Source organism: Triturus cristatus, chromosome 5_1 (assembly GCF_964204655.1).
Source record: "Triturus cristatus chromosome 5_1, aTriCri1.1, whole genome shotgun sequence".
In the NCBI taxonomy this organism is placed as follows: Eukaryota; Metazoa; Chordata; class Amphibia; order Caudata; family Salamandridae; genus Triturus; species Triturus cristatus.
This window is the reverse complement of record NC_140587.1, coordinates 781,707,071-781,727,931: the sequence shown is the minus strand read 5'-3', so window position 1 is coordinate 781,727,931 and position 20,861 is coordinate 781,707,071. Positions and strand designations below refer to the sequence as shown.

Genomic DNA, 20,861 nt, shown 5'->3' with positions numbered 1-20,861 from the left:
TCTCATTATTTTGCACCATTTATTTTTCACAAGACTATTTTCTCACTCCCCTCTCATTTTTACTTATTTCTTCTCTATACCTTTCCTTGCTGCTCTTGTTTTTGCCTTTATTTCCTTATCTTCTTCCATGTTCCGAACTCCTCTTCTTTCTTACCTCTTCTATCTTTTTTGGTGCTCTACATGGTATTCGCAAAGAATTGGACTTTAGTTTTTTATGCTCAGGTTATTTTATTCGTTTGACCTTCATCTTATTGAAAAGATTGTTAACATCTATTGTTTTGTTTTTTTCTACCTTGCTTTAATGTTTCATGCCACTTAAATTAGTCTCCTGGAATATTAGGGGTCTAAACTCCCCTATCAAAAGACAGAGGGTTTTGTCGAATCTGTTCAAGTTAGATGCTGATATTGTTTTTTTACAGGAAACTCATTTCACGGACACAGAATCTCTCAAATTGAAAAGAGGTTGGGTGGGTGAGGTTTATTTCTCCGCAGGGGATGGTAAACGAAATGGAGTTGCGATTTTGTGCTGCAAGACTCTACCAGTTACGATGTTGTCACAAGAATCAGATGTTGATGGGAGATGGCTCATTGTCAAATTATCGCTAAAGGGGGTCCCGATTTCACTTCTTAATGTTTGTGGTCCCACGGGCAGTGATACCTCCTTTTGGCCAGCTTTAGCAAGGCACATATCCCTCTGTATAGAGGACAATTTTATTTTGGCTGGGATTGCAACCAGGTGTATGACCCCTTTTTGGACAGGAATTCTAAGGTGCCCTTTACCCCTAATAAGATGCATAAATCCTTCACTCATGCTATCCATCAACATAAATTGCTTGGTGCCTTTGTAACCAAACCTCTAGAGAATATTCTTTCTATTCCCCAACCCATCACACCCAATCCAGAATTGACTATGTTTTTGTCTCACATAACATTTTGCAGTCTCTCACCCACGCAGAAATTGGTCCTATCCTCCTTTCTGATCATGCGCCTGTCTCTATAGGCTTTGACATATTGCCTAAAAATACTGCTCCCAGAAGATGGCGTTTTTAACAATGCACTCCTCCTGGATCCCAAATTCACTGCTGCCTTTACTGTCTATTTTATGGATTACTTTGAGAGAAATCACACAGATCACCTTTCTCCTGCAACTATCTGGGATGCCTTTAAGGCATCAGCGAGGGGTTTTATCCTGGGCTTTGTGGCTAAGAAACGTAGTTCGGCACGCAAGATTACGAAAGACCGCCTTCAAGACATTAAAACACTGGAACATTCATACTACACATCCCACTCAGAGGATTGTCTTAGAACTCTCATCAATGCTAAACTGAAATTTAATACACTCTCAACGGAAGATGCCTCACTTTATTTATTAAAATCCAGTGCAAAATTTTATGGAGGTAAAAATAAAGCAGGGAAAAATCTGGCTTATTACTTGAAGATCCGCCAAAATAAGTTAAACATTGATTCTATATTTGACGAACACTCAATTCTAAAATTCAAAGATACTGAGATTCTATATGAATTTTCTATCTTTTATAAATCATTATATTCGTCAGAGACCCAACCTACGGATCATTTACTATCGCAATTCTTTTCGGATATTCTAAGACCCCAACATGATCCTTTGGACTTCTCTCCTTTAGAATTGGAAATCTCCCAGCTTGAACTTCTCTAAGCCCTTCAAATTCTTAAAAAAATTTCTCTAAGCTTCTCATACCACAACTACACTCGCTCATAACTTATTTTTCTGCTTTAAAAAGCTCTTCGGGCTCATTTTCTGACACTCATATTTGCCTCATTCCGAAAGAAGGCAAAGACTCTAGGTACTGTAAAAATTATAGACCTATCTCATTGGTTAATATCGATTATAAAAAAAATTCTAAAGCTTTAGCTATACGTCTTGATTCTTACTTACCGAATATATTAGGAAAAGAACAATCTGGCTTTGTCAAAGGCCTAGTCATCGCGGAGAATACTAGACTCTTTTTCGATGTCTTATCCAAATCTTCAAATTTTAATCATCCTCTAGGAGCTATTGCATTGGACGCCGAAAAGGCTTTTGACAGGGTTGAGTGGGGATATCTATTTTACACCCTCAAATGGTTTGGATTCGGTCCCAATTTTATAAATTTATTATTTCTCCTTTACTCCAATTCGCGCGCTGCAGTTTGTGCTAACGGCTTAATCTCCCCATTTTTCGATTTGGGCAGAGGAGTACGTCAAGGTTGTCCTCTCTCTCCTTTTCTCTTTAACCTAGCTTTAGAACCTTTTTTATCTAAAATACGACAAAGCTGCAGTATATCTGGATTTCAAATACCAAACGTCCACATCAAACTTGCAGCCTATGCGGATGATATTTTACTTTTTATGTCCAAACCAGACAAATCAATTCCGACTTTTTTAGCAGAGGTAAAATCTTACTCTCTCATTTCAGGTTACAAACTAAATAATAATAAATGCGAAATTTTACCTTTAACAAAATATACTTTCAGCTCACAGTTCCAGGCTTCTCATTTTAAATGGAGCCCAAATCACATTAAATATTTGGGTCTGTATTTTACCCCTTTAATCTCAGATACAGTAACACTTTGTACAAGTAAATGTCTTCAGAAGATCACGGATTTAACTTCTAAATGGCATCCCCTTTACTTGTCCTGATGTGGCCGTCTAGATACCATAAAAATGATGTTATCTTCCATAGTATTATACGCTATTTCAAATATTCCGGTCCCCATCTCTTCCAAATTATTTTAAAAAGTTAATTCAATTTTATCCTCATTCTTTCGGAACAATAAGAAACCTAGAATGTCTTTATCTAAATTAATATGTACTAAAACGGAGGGCGGAGTCAATTTTCCGGATTTCCAGGCTTATCAGAAATCTTTCTTATTACGTCAGGCCTCACTTTGGTTGCTTGATCCTGAAGATGAGTGCTCCCTATGGATTTTAATAGAACGATTGTTTTTGTCTCCATATTCATTTCGGGAATTTCTTTCTTTTTCCAATCCAATCCAATCCAATCCAATCCAAAAATTCTTTATTTCGGTCATATAGACCATAAAAGACACAATAAAAACATTACAGACAATAAAACATTATTAAAATACATTTGAATAAAAACGACTCTCCCAGCAAGGAATGAGTTAAAATTACATTTAGAAGATTCTTTAAAAAGTTCAAGGAGCTTCAGACAATTTTTTCCTTCTAATCAACCAAATGGCCATAAGAAATTTGGAAACAGCAAACACAATGTGGCCCAGGGTACTAGTTTTCAAAATCCTGTATGCTTGTGCATACTCTCTGAATCCCAGGTTCTTACAGATTGGCGCTATCCAATATTTTCTGGGCCTTTGGTATGCAGGGCACACAAACAAAATATGGGGGTCATCTTCCACATGGTTGTTACAGCAGGGACATATTTTGTCGCCCCCATTTGACCACTTCGAAGTGTATGAATTAATAGGTAGTGTGCTATACCTCCACTGAACATACAATTTCCTTGCCAGGATGGGAAAGATAAAATCCATAAAAGGTTCGAAAACGTAAGAATTTTTGGATTCTAAAAATTGCAAGGTTAAGGTGCCACTATTTTGAGCAGCCGTCAAATGTGCAAGGGACCTGGCTTTATAGATTTGTGCCAGAGCCTTGCGCGAGATTGCACGGCAACCTCGTGCAGGGTCCTCCCACAGAACACGAAGATTAATGGCAGACAGTTTGTTTTCCACAAAGGTGAGCCAGGGGATTTTACCGCTAGAGTTTAAGCTCATGACATGGGTAAGATCCTCCCTATAATGATGGAGTTCGTCCGTAGACCAGAGCCTGTGCCAGAACTTCACTGGCTTTGACACAAGCTCCTCTGCGATAGGGGGGAGACCCATGTCCATTCTCAAAGGCTGGAGTGGCGTGGCACTTGGAAGGGCTAGAAGGCGCCTTAGAAAGCTATTTTCCACTATTGATAGGCCCTTCACCGTTTTATGTCCCCATAGCTCACTGCCATACATGGCCGCTGCCTTGGCCTGGGTCTTATAGGTTTCAAGGGCCGGGCTTATGGGCTTGAAGGAAGAAGTGTTAGCCACTTTCAGGATTGCACCCGAGAGTTGGGATAGTTTAGCCTTAGATCGTACTATCTGTCGGTCCCATGCCAAGTTTTCCTGCAATATAACCCCCAGATATGTGAAGGTGGACACCCTCTCAAGGCTAGCGGTCCCCAGGGTAGGATTAGGCCTAGTTTTAGTTGGTGGGTTAAAGATCATAAACTTGGTCTTTTCTGTATTCACCTCCAACCCATGCTGGTGGCAGAAGAGACCAAAACCATCCAGGATCCTCTGGATCCCCATTGGCGATTTTGAAAGGAGGAGGGTATCATCGGCGAACATGATTGCCGGTACCCTCCTACCTGCCAAACAGGGGGCGTCGTTGTCCTTGACGTTTTCCAGATGTGAGATGACATTATTGATGAATAAACAAAACAGGGTCGGTGCCAAGACACAACCCTGCCTCACACCTCGGCACACAGGAAACCTGGATGAGAGTCTACCATCCTTCCCACACCTAACTTGCGCATAGTTGTTCTCATGCAGCCTGACCAAGATGTTAAGTAGCTGGGGGGGAATACCTAACTTTTCCAACACCTCCCAGAGTTTCCTGCGCGGGACTAGGTCAAAGGCTGACCTCAGATCCACGAAGACCATGTACAATCTCCCGCCCTCGATCCTCGCCGTCTTCCAGTAGAGGAGAACTAGGCGGAAGATCTGGTCCATGGTCGATGTGTTTCTCCTGAAGCCAGCCTGCAAGGGACTCAAGATGTCATTTTCCTCAACCCAGTCTAATAGGTGGTTCAGAATGAGGCGCGCAAAAAGCTTTTGGGGAACATCTATCAGGCTGATAGGCCTGTAATTTGCAGGACTCAAGGGGGACCCTTTCTTATAAATCGGAACTATTTCAGCCCCTAACCAGGAGAAAGGGATCGCCATACCTCCCAAGATGGCATTGAAAAGGACTAGAAAGTACGGGGCCCAAATGTCAGGGTGATATCTGAACAAATCACCGGGTAACTTGTCCAGCCCCGGTGCCTTCCCCAGCGCTAAGCCCTCCAGTGCCAGCTTCACCTCCCCCAAAGAAAATTCCAAGGCCACATCTGGCAGGCAGGGGGACTCTACCATCAACCCCTCCGGCCAGAGAGTGGATTCTTGATATAGAGACCCAAAATGAGCCTCCCAAACAGAGGGGGCAATATTGGGTTCTACTGCAGACAACAAATCCCCTGTTCCATTGTTTACAAGAGCCCAAAATTTTCTAAAATCTTTAGATTTAAGGGCTCCAGACAGGTCATGTCAGTGATTCCAATCCCACTCTGCCCTTGCGTTGGCCAGTGCTGCCTTGTACTCCCTCCTAAGGGCAGCGATCTTCACCTTATCACTACCATCTTTAATTGCAGAAAGAAGCTCAGACTTAGTTTTCCTACAAATGGAGGTATACCAAGTCGGAGCACGAGTCTTTTTCCTTCTAATAGGCAGGGCCGGGTTGAAGACATCTGCGAGGTCCCTTACTAGGGCCTGGTGAATACCAGATAGCCTCTCATTATAATCTGCGGGTCTAGGTTGGTTGATGAGGGCGTCCACCTCCTGGAACCTAGGGAGTGCTATACCATAGAGGTTTGTTAAAGCTTCTTCTTTCTCAACTATCTTCCCCCATTTCACTCGACGCCTGCTTGTGGTGAGTAATATGTCTCCCTGATCGGTTGCAAGATCGGTAGTTGGCGTCCCTAAGGCAGGGGCTGGGTGCTGGATCTCCAAGGAAAGGGCATTATGGTCACTGTCTATCCTCGGGATCACTCTAAAATCTAAAACTTTAGGCCACAGGGAAATATCTATAAAAATGTAGTCCAGCCTTGACTCATGGCCCTTTTTGTTGAAGGTGCACACCGAAGGAGTGTCAGAAGGGGTGCGCCCATTGCACGCCCTTAGTGCAAAATTCAGGGTGAGAGAAGTAAGTTGTACTGCCAACGGAGACCAAACTTTGGGGTGAGGTGATGAAGAAGGAGGGACTCCCCAATGGTCATCCTCGGCAGTAAAAGCACCCTCCATTAGGCCCTCCAGGGGTTCAAAGTGGCAATTAAAATCTCCTCCCATCACTATTTTCAGGTTGCCTGTCAATTGCCCCAGAAAAGATGAGAGATCAACCAGAGTGGGAGATTCTTTGCCCACAGCGACAGGTCGAGAGTAGACATTAACAATAGCCCACGTGCTTTTGTCAGGTCAACTGAGGAGCACACACTGTATGTCCGGTGAAAGTGTATCCATACCAACCACCTGGCACCCAATGTGGCTCGCCACCCACATTGCCAAACCTCCCGAGGGTCTCCCTCTCCCATTCGATCTTGCCGGGATTTCAAAAATGTCATATCCCCTCCTAACCTGAGGCTCCCTGGCCCATGTCTCTTGAAAGAGGAGTATGTCACCTTTGCTAACCAAAGTTTCCCACTCTGGGATATTCACCTTACTGGAGATGCCAGCTACATTCCAGGACAGAATGGTCAAACCTGGGCCTTGGAATTGGGGACCAACTTCACTAAGTGCAGACGGGATATCAAATGCAGAATTACCCAAGTCATCCAAGCCAATGGTAATTGGCGGCCGAATGGGTAATTCAGCGTGCTCCACCAATTGCGTTGCTGTAGCAGATAATGTATTTGGTGGTTCCTCATCTAACGCTTGAGTGCTTTCCAATGTGGACCCTCCGTCTTTTGCAGGGGCCAGGGACCTTTTTTTATTTACGGGATCGGATGTACCTTCCCCCCTGAATGAAGACCCATAGGCAGAAATTATCGGGTGTTGCGGAATGACCCCCCTTATTGGTCAATCTACTAGGTCCAGACAGGAGAATCTATTCTGAAGGACAAGATTACCATGGACAGGCAGTGAATTATACTTGGGTCTGTACCGTGAACCGTCTACGGCAAAGCCCACTCTAGTCCAACTCTGTTCCCTCCCCACTCCTAAATTGGAAACATTTAGATAGAAATGCGAGAGAGACACTACGTCTATGTTGGATTTATCCGGCCTTACCAACCAGTTGCAAATGTACCGAGCAACTAGTGGGCTTTTAAAGCTAATTATGATACAGTCCCCTGCCCTATTTTTGGGGGTAGTTCCAATCCATGGGATCCTTCTGACCATCAGCACATCACCTTTGATATTAGAAGGGAGGGGCCTGTTAATATTCAACCAGCTAATTACTTTATTCATTTCGGGAATTTCTTTCTTTTTCACGCAAGCCACAATCCATTTCTACTCCTATATTAAAGTTCACTTCCAAATTACTTGACTTACCCCCCACCCCCCTCAGTGTCCTAGGGACTCCTTTTTGAACTCTACAATTTGGCATAATAAAGATTTGTTGATCCGCAACAGACCATTTTATTGGCGGACTTGGAGAGAAAGGGGTTTGGTTTGGGTTTATCAATTATTTTCAAACTCAGAATTCTTACATTTTGCCACACTCATGCGGACGTTCAATCTACCGACCTCCTTTATTCATAAATATAACTTACTCAAAAGTGCAGTGCTGGAAACTTATTCTCACTTCCACACCACAAGAGTCACCCCCAATAGCCAAACCTCCTCTTCACGACTTTGTGCTTTGTTGTTGTTGACCACGCCCAAGGCTTCTATTATTTATAATCACTTGCAAAACAATGATCTTGATCGACAGAAAACAGAAGAGGCATGGGAGCAGGACTTTGCGGTATGTTGGTCAATATCATTCTGGAAGAGTATTTGGTCCAAACTACGTAAAGCTTCTAGAGCAGCAAATACCACGCAAACTTTATTTTTTGTTTACAACAGACTCTTATTTACGCCAGCCACTTTAAGTAAACACTTTTCAAGCGTTCCGGATACATGCTGGTCCTGTTCCTCCCCTAATGCTAACTTGTTCCACATGCTGTTCACCTGTCCACAGGTGCTTAGCTTCTGGAAACAAGTATGGTTTCAAATTAACCTCATTTATGGCACCAAATTTCCTTTCTCTTACATTCATATATTTCTGGGCTGTCTTTCTTCTGTTTGGGATGAGACCTCATTCAATGTCAAGATTATTGATTTATTATTGGCAGTCGCCTTTCAACAAATTACTGTTAATTGGAAGGATTTTTCGAAAATGTCATACAAAGCTTGGTGGTATACTGTTTGCCATAATCACAGATTAGACAATGCTTTTGTATTTCCCCCTCATATGGCTAATAAGCGTGCGGATCTGTGGTCACCTGTTACCCTTTTTATTGATGTCAGTGCTAGACGATATTCTTTACCAAAGCCCTCTCAACAGGAAGTTCCCAAGCCTCCCTGACTTCCCTAATAATTCCGCAAATTTCTTGAGGTACCTTTATACATATGCATTTCATTTACTTAGTCTTTTCTTTTATATTGTATCTTATTTTACTTTCTTAGTCCAATTCTTGTTTTCTCTTATTATTTTCTCTCTATGTATTAACCATGGAACATGATGTTGTACGGTTTACAGTATATATTTTGTGCTGACACCCTGATTTTATTCTCAATAAAAACTTTCTGAACTTAAAAAAAAAAGGAAAGCACAGAAACCATGTTTCTTCCACAATACTTAGTCAAACATGGTGAATCAATCAGCAATACCATGGAATTCAGTGTGCAATACAGAGTTATTTAAACGAGATGCAGGAGAGCAGCTCTTACAAAACATGGTACATGTGGTGGCCCACACCAGAGAAATGGTGAAATTGTCTTGGTGACAGGTAGTGAACCCTCTGTTGTCTTATAAGAGATATTGAGGAGCGCCAAGGTGGAATGCATGTTATCTTTAGACTTCACCATGAAGCACAAGTCTTTAGGAAATCCAGATATCCAGCATGTTTGCACAAGCTCCAGGGACTCGAAGTTAAGTCATTTGGTTAAATTACATTGAAGCTGTTTAATTACTTTAACCGTAGAAGACAACCAAATAAGGGAGGTGGGAGTAAAACAAACGAATCACAATATGAGAAGACAGGGGCATACAGAAAATAGACGTGGTAATAATTAAAAGAGAGAGGAGTGACAGAGAAAAACGTGAATACAGGATAGACTGACTGAGAAACATAGGAAAATAAGAATAGGAACGAATAGATTTAGGAGTGAGAGAAAGGATATGATGATAGAGGAGTAGGAACGGATGAAGAGTGGTGGTAGTGATGGGCACTAAAGAATAGGAGGGATGAAAGAGGACAAATGAGGTGGTGAGAAGACTATATATTTATTTAAAAACTGAAAAACAAGAGTAGAGCCAAGGAAAGGGAAAGCATGTGCAGCCAAAGGGGACGGTGAAATAATATCAAAAGCAACATTCATTGGCAATGTGAATAGCTTTGGCTTATAACTGGATCTGCCTCTTCAGCGATTGGTGAGCTTAAGAACTCAGTTATTCAAAATATATGCACTGAGTCAATCAATCCATTAACCACTTTTTCTTGCATTCACCCACAATCACACAAACTCAACAAGCATCTGCAAAATAAAAAAAAATAATGAGAAGAAAAACTGAAATATATCCCGCCTAAACACGCCGTGCATACAATTGCAATAAAAATATATTATAGCAGCGAGCAACCATATTGCAACTTTATTGTACAAAGTGTATTTCTGTTTAAAAATCCAATATGGCTGCTACATTTAGAATCAATCTATTAGTTACTTTGGAGTAGTAAAACAATGATACAATATACACAATACCAAGCCAGAATGGATAGATATTACACTGGGCAGTCATCTTGGAACATTACTGTGCATCATTGTTGTACAGATTCAAGATGGCTGACATAACGATTCTAAACAAGGCCATCTGTACTGCACTTATGCTTTCCGACAAGGCCACCACTAGGGTTACTGCTGTAAAATTATCAATATGTATAAAATTATATTTATCAATCAAAATACACAATCCATTCTAAAAATGAGCTAACAGGACTATCAAAGCGCAAATCTTCTAAATCCAAGTTTAGTCAGAAGGGCTGATCACCACCAACATCTTTGAATTTTACGGACACCTATATGATTCAGCCTAAAACAATACCTCTCTACAGGCTTTAACACATTCTTAAACACACATGCTTTTCCTAATAAATAAGTCAAGTCCACTGGGTCTGCCATTTTTTTTTACACAATAAATCTATGTCATTGGACATAGCTATTTATAATGCGTGACTCATTCTCATAGCTCTTAGGACTCCCTCACTACCATAACCATTTCAGGCCTACTATATTGAGCATAGGTTTTTCCATGTGGCAACCATCTAGTATAAATAAAAAATACTTGATTACTGTTTAGAAAAACAATATACAATTCCGCCAAATAAGACCTAACCAAGATTGCCACAATGCAAAACTTATACCTGCAAGTTTGTCAGAGGACAAATTCCTTGCCTACTACGGTAATCTGTAAGATTCCATGAAACACAGTATCTGTCTATAGGCACACAGTATAATAACAAACTACTTTTAAATACTTATTGGCTTTAGGATATGCTTTTCACAATAATTGAGTCAAGCCAAGTGCTTTAATCATATCTTTTCATAAAACACAAATCAGACCTATGGCACACGCAGATTATAGTATCTATCTCTGACAACCTGCCCCTAGGGGCCAACAGATTTAATCACTGCATGATCAGAATAAACATCTGTATGAACGAAAATGTTCTTAAACTTAACAAGAGAAAACTGAGGTGCTGGTGTTCAGGGTTCAAGAATCCATCTGGTCTGGCAGATAGTGACCAGGGGATTGCGACCCTTTACCTACTCCAACTAAATCGGGCAAATATCTTGGAGTGGAGTTTGATACCCTTTTGAATCTTGAGCTGCAGGTTAATAGGACCGCAAGTACCTATTTAAGGCTCCCATGAAGATCTTTCCTTTTATTCCTGTTGTACTGTGCCACGTGGTGGTCACTGCTTCAGTTTCGACTAGAACTGATTCAATGCCCTTTATTTGAATATCAAGGACTCATCATTGAACAAGCTGCAAGTGATTCAAAACGTGTCTGTACTTATTATTCTCGATATCCTGAAGCGTGAGTTGGTTACAGAGAGTAACAAGGCGTTGCACTGACTCCCTGATAGTAAGCGCATCTTGTATATGGCTATCTGCTTTGTCTTTCAAACCCTCCATCATAAAGGGTCTAAACATCTCTTGGCCCTCTTTAACTTGTATATCCCTGGCAGGCCATTCAAATCCTCTTCTGGTAATAAAGTCGGTATCCCTAGATTTTGGAATGCCAGATGTAGCTGCCCGTCATTCTCTTAAGCTGCGGCCAGGCATTGGAATTCCTTGCCTACCCATATTACCCATTTGGACTCTTTTACTCCGTTTAAAAAAATCCCTTAAGACTTGGCTTTTTTCATCTTAATTCTTTAGGTACGCTGTGGCTGACCTCTGTTTCTGGTGTGGCACTTAGATTCGCTTGGGTTTAACACACTTTACAATATTATGTTATGCTAATGGGACCTGTATGAAGCAGTAATCACCCAGGAGGGTATACACGTGCCATAGAAGTGCTCTTTCTGAAAGGTGCCTAGTTAAAAGCCAGGTTTTCAGTTTCCTTCTCAATTCAAGGAGAGAGATGGCAGCTCTGTTTGGGAGGGGGAGCTTGTTACAGGTCGTGGGGGTGATGTGGGAGGAAAAAAAACGTCCTCCTATTTTCATATGCCCGATGCTTGGAATGTGGACGAGGCATCAGCCAGCGATCGGAGGTGCCCGTTAGTAGTGTGAAGAGGATGTGGTCGCAGAGGTAAGCAAAGCCTAAGGACCCATCAGGACTATAGTCTTCATCATTGGCTTGTCAACATAACCAACTCATGCCTCCCAAAGTCCGCTTAAGCTTTCACATTAGGCAATCACCAGGGATAAAGTCATAAAATTAAAAATATGTACAAAATTATAGTTGGCAAAACAAAATGCGACCTCACCTAAGTGGGGTTAACAAGGATTGGGGGAGCTCAACACTTGCCTACTACAGTAATCCAAGATTCAATCTAACACAGTACCTCCCTACAGGCTTCACCACTGGAGTCCTAATTAGGGATCCTAGTTTTATGGTATTCAAATTTTTAACATTTCTGTCTGTATTCATCCATATTTATTTTGTATTCTGAGAATAAATGGAGTAGTAAAATGATATATTTCCACATTTATTTAACATCAGCATTATAATACATATATATGCTAACATATGCCTGTATTTAGCGAAATCTGAACCGGTTTATTAACGTGCCTTGCTGTCTATCTGCTCAACTGTTGCCCTGGAAAGCACAAAAGACAGCATGGCGAGTCACCCACAAGCAGCATAGCTTTCTGTATTTTTCCGATTTTAAAAACAAGTACAGACAGAAAACACATTTTTTGCCTGTATTTATCTGTAAAAATCAGTAAAAAACTGAAAACTGGAAGCCTTAATCATAATCAAGCATTAAATGCCCGCTGTCCTTAATGTATGCTTTAATTGTGAGGCTCTCAGACCTACTGTCTATGTAATAACTTATTTTAACAGATCTGGCCTGTAGGCAGCATTGACTACTGGCATCTCAGCATAGGAGACTTAGTCCTGTTGTACTGGAAAAAAAAATTCCATATGGCAAAAAAAGTGCAATAAAAGCACTCATTTTCAATGGAAAAACAGACAGCCTGCCCAATCAAATGTTGAGCAAAAAAGCATTTATAGTGGCGCTTCTTAAAGCTCAGATTCTGGTAATTGCATAAAGCATGGGAATTCCCAAACATTCTGCCAGGAGGCAAAACATTTTGGCTGTGGTGTGACCGAAGGCCACATAGATGTCAGCAGGGTGGCAGGTTTTGGTGGTGGAAAGGTGGATGGAGGGGAAGCGAAGCTTGTACATCTAGTGGCTGAATTGCACAATGAGAAACTAGAAAACCTGGGTTCAATCCCGGCTTCCACAGCTGATCAAATTGCGTGATCCTACTCAATTGTTGTATTTCACTTTCCCTCCTTTTTCTTCATTATAACTAGGGCTCCAGGGTTTATGGTATTTTTTTTTTTTTTTTTTAACATTTCCGTCTGCATTTACCCATATTTATTTTTTGGACATCTTATCAGTATTTATCCACATTTATTTTGTGTTCTACGAATAAATGAAGTTGTAAAATAGTATATTTCTACACCTATTTAAACTGATAAACGCACGCAAATACTGACACCTGCTGTGTTTTATCAAATTAAGCAGCTACATCTAACATACCAATACACCTGCAGTTAAATATTAGCAATATACTAAAAATGCATGCTGACATATGTTGTTATATAAGGAAATCTCGTCTTGTTTTTAACTCCCCGTGCCATCTATCTGATCAGCGGTGGGCTTGGAACTGATGAAGATAGTATGGAAAGTCACTCAAAAGAAGCCAAATTTTCTGTATTTTTCCATTTTTTAAATAAACACAACCAGGAAACACTTTGTTTTCGGTCTGTATTTATCTGTATAAATCAGCAAAAACTGAAAACTGTGAGCCTTAATTATAACAAATAAGAACACCTTGAAATACATTGATTCAAGGATGAGCGCCGTTCACAAATACTAAGAACCCAGGCCACCCACAGGGTGACTTGCCTGTTAGTTCACTATTAGCATTTTTGTCAGGGTGGGAGCAAGCATGAAAGTTTCAAAATTCATGTCTGAAAATGATGACTTTTAAAAAAAAAAAAATACTTGTATATTCTGATGTACTAAAGTGAAACGGTTCTGCATTTTAATGAAATACACTTTTTGAATTTTCAAGAGACTATCATTGTTACACGTTTGGTGCAAGATGTCTTTAACCCCTTCCCCGCTCTTGACGGAACCACTCCGTCATGAGCCACGGATGCGCTGTGCTCATGACGGAGTGGTTCCGTCATGCTACGGCCGTTGGCGGCCGCTCCGCCCACGCGGCGCTAATTCCCCGCCTGTGCGGGCGATTTGCGCAGTGGGCGGAGACGTGACGGAACCACTCCGTCATGAGCACAGCTCAACCGTGGCTCGTGACGGAGTGGTTCCGTCACGAGCACAGCGCCACCGCACCTGCCCCCAAACCCCCCCAGCGCCGCGGCGGAATTCCTGCCGCGGCGAAGGGGTTAAAGATGAAGGTGTTCCTAAAGTTAAGCGATGCAGGACACACTAGTTACTTCATTTCTTCAACTTACATTAACCTTTGAATAAATGCCTGTCCCTTTATTTAACATACAGCAAGCCCAATGCTGTCGTAGACCCAGAGGACCATATGTAAAGGTCAGGAGGGTGCATGCAGTCCCCGGGCCGTACTTTGAGTATCACTGGCATGAAGTATACAAACCTGCACTACCAGGCCAGATCTAACAAGCTTTGGCAAAGCCAATGCGTCTCGCCTATGCAAGAGCTATTGGCTTTGTCAATGTGTTTTTGCCAAGTTGTACACCAGCTGTTCAGCATGGCTAAAAGTAGTGGCATAGAGGAGAGTGGCATGGAGTGTCAGAGTAGAATAGCAAATAGTGGAGTTGCAGAGAGTGGTGTGTATTGGAGTGGCAGAGTGGAGTCACAGAGTGGTGTAGAGTAAACTGGTGTAGAGTGCATTAGCACAGAGTGTTACAGAGTATAATGGCGTAGGATGTAGCAGCATAAAATTCAGCAGCGTACAATGAAGAGTCATAGAATGCAGTGGCGTAGATTAGAGTGTTGCATAGTAGAGTGCAGTGGCGTAGAGTGCAGTGGTGCAGAGTAGAGTGCAGTGGTGCAGAGTAGAGTGCAGTGGCACAGATTGCAGAAACGTAAAGTGATGCAAAGTGCAGGTGTGTAGAGTGCATTGGTATAGAATGCAGTAGTGCAAAGTACATCGGCGAAGAGTTCAGTGGCATGTGGCAGAGTGGTGCAGAGTAAGCTGCAGTGGCATGGAGAGGTGTAGAGTGGACTGCTATAGGGTGCCTTGGCGTACAGTATTGCAGAGTATACGGACGTAGAGAATAGAAGCATAGAATTCAGCGGCGAACAATGCAGCGTTGCATAATGCATTGATGTAGATCAGAGTGGTGTATAATAGAGTGATGTAGGTGGAGTGGTGCAGTGTGACATTGACTGCAGTTTTGTATAGTAGAGTGGCAGAGAGTGCAGCAGCATAGAGTGGAGAAGAGTGAGGAGTTCAGTGGCATAGAGTGCATTGATGCAGAGTAGAGTGGAGTAGAAAGCATTGGCATAGAGTGCAGTAGTGCAGAGTAGAGTCGCATAGAGTTCAGTGGTGGAGAGTGCAGTGTTGCGGAGCAGAGTGTCGTAAAGTAGTGTACAGTGGAGTAGAGTGAAGTGTTGCAGTGGTATGGAATGCTGTAAAGCGGAATGGTACAGAATAGAGTGCAGAGCAGAGTGACGTTGCACAGAGTGGCGTATTCATGGTATGGTAGAGTACTGCCATTACAGACAACCCATTTTCAATTGAAACGGCCATTACATTGGCACAGATATACAGTTTTACTAATAAAAATATATAGCGCACAAACGATAGTGTGTGGACATTGCATCACCTATTATAATGATTTGTTTTGATCATATTAAAGATTTTGTTTCCAACATACATTTCGACATTAACAGAAATGTGCTTCATTTGTGTTCCTAATTTTGAAGTACTTCAGTTCATTTAAATGTTGTTGCGAGAAAAAACAATTTTCTACTCCCAGTATCAAGCAAAATTGTCACATAAATCTACTCACTTTGAAGTCAGAGAAAGAAAAGTAAACACCACGCTCACCCTGAAGATAGAGCCTGACATTTGACCTCAGTCTTTGAATGCACAACAAATGTAACACTATTTATGGGCCTGTTCACAGAAAGGAGCACTCGTGGAAGAATACAAGGGGAGTTGATGTGAAAAGGCTTTGCTCCTTGGGAGGAAAGACCTTACCCTGGACAGCCTAAAACAAATATAGTCTGCAAATAGAAAGCAAGAAAAAGTGAGTTACAAAGCCAAAAGGTATAAAACGGGTGGAATGCATTCCCAGGGTAGCTTTCTGAATGTCACCAAGATGTCTTTAGGTAGGCTTCGACCTAAAAAGGGTGTGGAAGACAGAAGTAGGAAAGAAGGCTAGGAGGGTGAAAGAAATAGAGATGATGATGAGAGATAAGGGAGTCTGAGGGAGTGAAGAGAATGATATACCGAAAAGCAAAAAAGAAGAAGACCAAAGCACACAACTAAAAGCTTAAAGTTGCTGTCTAAAAGGCTCCAAAAATTTTTTAAAAGTCCTCCAAACCAGAAAAAATATATTACTAAATTCAAGCTGAACCTACTCATTTATAGCCACAGACAACCCAGAAAAAAACTTTACAGTTAAAAAGCTAGTATGGGAGCATGATCCATTGCAATATTGCTATATATGCCTTATTACAAATAGGACAGCACTCTATAGATGGTTTCAAGTTGATGATAGAGATCCAGTTTTAAAAAAATCATACTTCTAAGAACCTTGCCATCACTGTGAAGGCTCAAAGCAAATAGAACGAGAAGTAATGTGGGCATATATATTCCAGAAGAGAAAGAAAAATACAAGTCCCTCCAACCCTCCTACTATTGCCTGTGGTCCTTGGCACATAACTGAGCTCAAAGCTTAAAAGGGGCAAGATAATGGCTTTTTCCTCAAAGAGCTCATTCACTTTGACCCTAAATAACTTGGCTGAACGCATATTTATCAACCCTTAAAAACAAGTAGTGGAATAACGTGTGAAATGTAAAGAGCAACTGTAGAGAGACTGAAATTATCATATACAAGTGATAACACTAACACAACCCTACTCGAATCTCTGACAGTGATCCTTCCTGCAACCCGACAACACATGCAGTTCAATCTTACACAGGCCTAAGCCCACAGTACAAAGATTAGAGAGAGGAGATTTGAGTAATTCATGCTATTACATTTAAAATTAATATAAAACACCCACTATGCACTGCAATGCAGACCTTTGATATAACACAACGGTTCCAATGAAGCAAGACATTAGGAGAAACATGAAAAGTTCAGAGGCCTGCGGCGTCACACCAACCAACAGGTGCGGTGCGTCCATTGGGGCGTGGGGGCGTTGCCCCCCCGCCCGCGCCTGCAGCTCCCTCCTCTGTGAATGTCCACAGCTCCCTCCTCTGTGAATGTCAGTCAGCATGACGTCGGACCGTGGGCGGTCCGGCGTCATGTTGACTGACATCATTGTCAGACGCCTTTGGGAAAGGCAGCACAAGTGCGCATGAGTGGGCATGGAGCTTAATTTTTTACTCCGTGCCCAGTCATGCGTACTTGTGTTTTTGCTGCCTTGCGCATGCCCATTAGGAGCCCCTCGGTCACCTAATGGGCAGGCGGCGGGCGAGGAGTAGGCTGTGCCGTCAGCCAATCCTGGCGCTGCTGCAGCGCCAGGATTGGCTGAGGGCCGGGTTGCCAGTGACTTGCGTCACGTGGACGTGGTGTCCCGGACCGTTTGAAGGGGCAGAGAGGCGCCAACGCGGGCCAGGAGAAGTGGCGGTCACCGGTCAGGTAAGTGTTTTTTAATTTTAGGGTGGTTTGGCTTGGTTGGTCAGGTTTGGCTGGATAATCTGGCCGGGTTGGCGCCTCGGCAGTGCTGGGCTTGCTTGCAGTTTTGCTGGTACTAGTAATGTCGGCCTCCATGTTTAAGACTGTCGTTGCTCTGCATTGCTGCCAGGGCCTAAGTTCGATCTTGGCAGAGGGCCTTTTGCCTCTTGGGCTGCAATAGCTCTCCGGTGTTTCTTCACTTATCAATGTCGCCTTGGATGTCTTTGGTAATTGGTTTACTCCTGGGCTCCTACCGCTTCATGTTTTTTTTAGCCGGCACACCTTCAATGGAGACAGTGCTCCAGTCCCTTCTGGCAATTGGGCATTCCGTGCTCCTCTAGTTTTTGCAAACTAAGCTGGCTAGTGTGTACCTCGTGACTCTTCCAGTGCTCCGTTACCTGGATTTCAATCACCTGTCCTGAACAATATCCCTGTTTTTTTGTACCTTGATGGAGTTCTAGGGAAGTACTCATACTGTTCCTACCCAGGGACTAAAGTGGGGTGTTGAGCAAGCAGTAGAGTAGCAAGGATGTCATAGGCTCAAGTGTAAGCAGGGGAAATGGCCCCTTTGCTGTTGGAGCGATTAAATCCAGCAATTACTAGGGTTTAATGGCCCTTTCAATTCCCTAGTGCGACTGCACCTGCTGCACCCATGCAAGGTGACATTGAAAGGGATGGAGCAGAGCAGTCGATTCTCAGGTCTGCTTCATTCCCCGCTGGCCACGGTTCCCTTTCCTTGTTTTAGGCATTTATTCTTTAGACTCTCCATCCCCTCAATCTACACCATAACAATCTAATTTCAAGAACTGCCCAATTTCTTAGACTCTGTGTAGTATTTGAATAATGTCTGCATACTCACCATCACGCTGTGTTTGACAGAGCAGGGTCCATTCAGGCCCTGTGCTGTCAATCATATTCGCACTATTGTGTGCATTTGTGCAAACACAGTCATCACGACAGTACCCTGGCAGTGCCAATTAAAAAATCCATGGTAAATATCCTCGACAATGCACCATTTGCACACTATTTTTACCGCCCAAAATTGGGGGGGGGGGGGGTTCTACCATATGACGGTCGGGCTTGCTAGCCGTGCGAGCACACCAAAAGCCACTCATCCCAAACCTTTACGCCTCACTAATTTCAAATGTCACCAGCCGCCCCTGCCAACCAATCATCTGAAAATACGTACAAATTGTGCATGCCAGAGGGTTAACCGGATCTTTGCAGCAGTTAAAAAGTCTGTGTATATATATGCATATTATGCGCCCGGTAATAAATGGGTCTAGTGATAAAACAAGGTATTAAGGAATAACACCGTTTTGTTAAAAAAAAAAGCCATTAAAACTGAGACTGATGCTCAAGTTACTATTTGGGAATGCCACTACGCACAAAGCTCTTGAAAGTTAAAGCTAATGCTCTGAAAGAATAAACTAAAGAAAACTCAGATAATAGACCCTGCCTACCGGTCCCGCAACAATTTAAGTGAGATTGTGATAGAAAGCCGAACAATTTTTTAGAGCCAGCCTAGGAAATCGGATCGATCACACAATAAAGGGACCTGCGAAGCTGCCAGCATAATATAAGAAAACATTGCGAATCTCACTTCCTCATCCTTCATACAGCTAAACTCTGCGTCCCATAACACCATAGCCCCATCTTGGTGGTCCTCGCGCATTACGTGGAAGCACTTCTCGCACAGGCTCAAAGCAAAGAAACCATCTAACAGCCTGTATGTAGCACGTGCAGATAAGCCTCAGCGCCCAGCGTGATGGTAGTAGGGACTATACAAATAATATAATACCACGCGATACATATTCTGTCTGTATGCATGCATAAAAAAGCCTCGAACCTTTTCCTTACTAAAGAGCTGCGTGAAAATGAGTAGAGCAGAAACTGCTGCCAAGAAAATAGACACAGGGGGTAGGTACCAAGCGGAGAGGGACTGTTAACAAAGTATCTGCCAGCGGGTTCTAGTGACACCTACACGGAACTGGCGGGGATGCCTTAGAGACACTGTCCGGATTTCATTTTTGGAGGGGGTTAGCGAGGACTGTTTCCTTTTAGGGTAATTTTATGCAGAAACAATGATCGGTTTGATAATTACAGTCCAAATAAGCAGCAGACACAGAACTCGCGTCGAGTCGATGGGAGAGCCCGATAGGTGCTACCACTAGCTGCAGCACGGCTTGGGGGCAGGTAAACAGTCCCCGCCCGCAGGTGCCAGACTCGCCCTGTCACACCCCGGGCGGCACCGTGCAGGAGCTGTCATCCAGCGGGCCGGCCTGGGAACACACTGGGCCGCTCCGGAGGGGCACTGACAGTTGGCGCAGCGCCAAAGTGAGGGGTCGCCTGAGCCCACCACCTTAACGCAAAGTAAACATTGAAAGCAGCCCGACTGCGGCCGGGGACAAACTTCACTTTGCAAACCCACTGGCCGATGTCAGCTGCAAGTACAGGTCTGTGCAGCCCATAGTCTGTGCCGCCCCCGCCCCCCCCTCCGGATCCTCCGCCCACCACCCGGCTGAGTATGCACTCCACCCGGTAACTTACCAGCAGACAGTCGGTATTGACTTGGCTGGCAGGGTCCCGCAGCATGGCATCCATTCGCCCCAGGCGGGCCTCCAAGCTCTCCCCGGTGCTTGACATGGTGGTTCCGCGGCGACTCAGTTTTCTGTCTCTTGGTTCAGTCCCTGAATGGATGCATCACCCAGAGGGGGTCAATCGTGTTCACCGTGGCGGGACATGACGGGGAAAGTGGTGCCCGTAACTCCTGGCCCTGTTGTCTAAGTGACTAAGTTGAAGCCGATTTCTGCTGGGGTAGTTGTTGCTCCAGGTGCTGGGGGGCGAGCTGACAGTCCGCTGTCCTGCAGGGGAACGGAGGCGCCCTCACCAACCGACAAACATGTCCGCCTTCCTGTTCAAACACACGGGAGGGAAGGGGCCACGGCGCGCTCTGCGCATGCGCGACCGACTCGGCGGACGCCCAGGCCTAGGTTCGCTCGCCTCCGCCTCCGGCTCTGGGAGAGGCTCGTGCCCGCGCGCGACCGGCTGTCTGCTTACTGGAGCTGGAGCGCGCTCGGAAAGCGGAAGCGCGCGCACTGAACTTGAAGCTGTGTCCGGGTGGTCTATCTGGGCTGGGAAACACAACACAGAGGGAGCCCTCAGGTTTTGATAATTCGTAGTAGTGTGAACTAATTCGTAGACTGGATGAAATAGGTCACACTGACTTTGACATCATTGATAACAAGAGACGTGACCCGCAAGATAATACAAAGAGATACAATGTG

The 20,861-nt window shown here is 43.5% G+C and overlaps 1 protein-coding gene across 2 annotated transcripts in view; it reads right to left on the bottom strand.

Annotated features, from left to right (window-relative positions):
• The window catches only part of ROCK1 (Rho associated coiled-coil containing protein kinase 1), a 1,783,501-nt gene extending 1,762,953 nt beyond the window's left edge, over positions 1-20,548 (bottom strand). For both annotated transcript variants that reach the window (XM_085605798.1, XM_085605799.1), the window contains exon 1: positions 20,125-20,548. In XM_085605798.1, coding sequence (XP_085461924.1) covers positions 20,125-20,220 — 96 coding nt within the window. In that variant the 5' untranslated portion in view covers positions 20,221-20,548. The remainder of the gene's footprint in view (positions 1-20,124) is intronic.
• Positions 20,549-20,861: the final 313 nt, after the last annotated feature.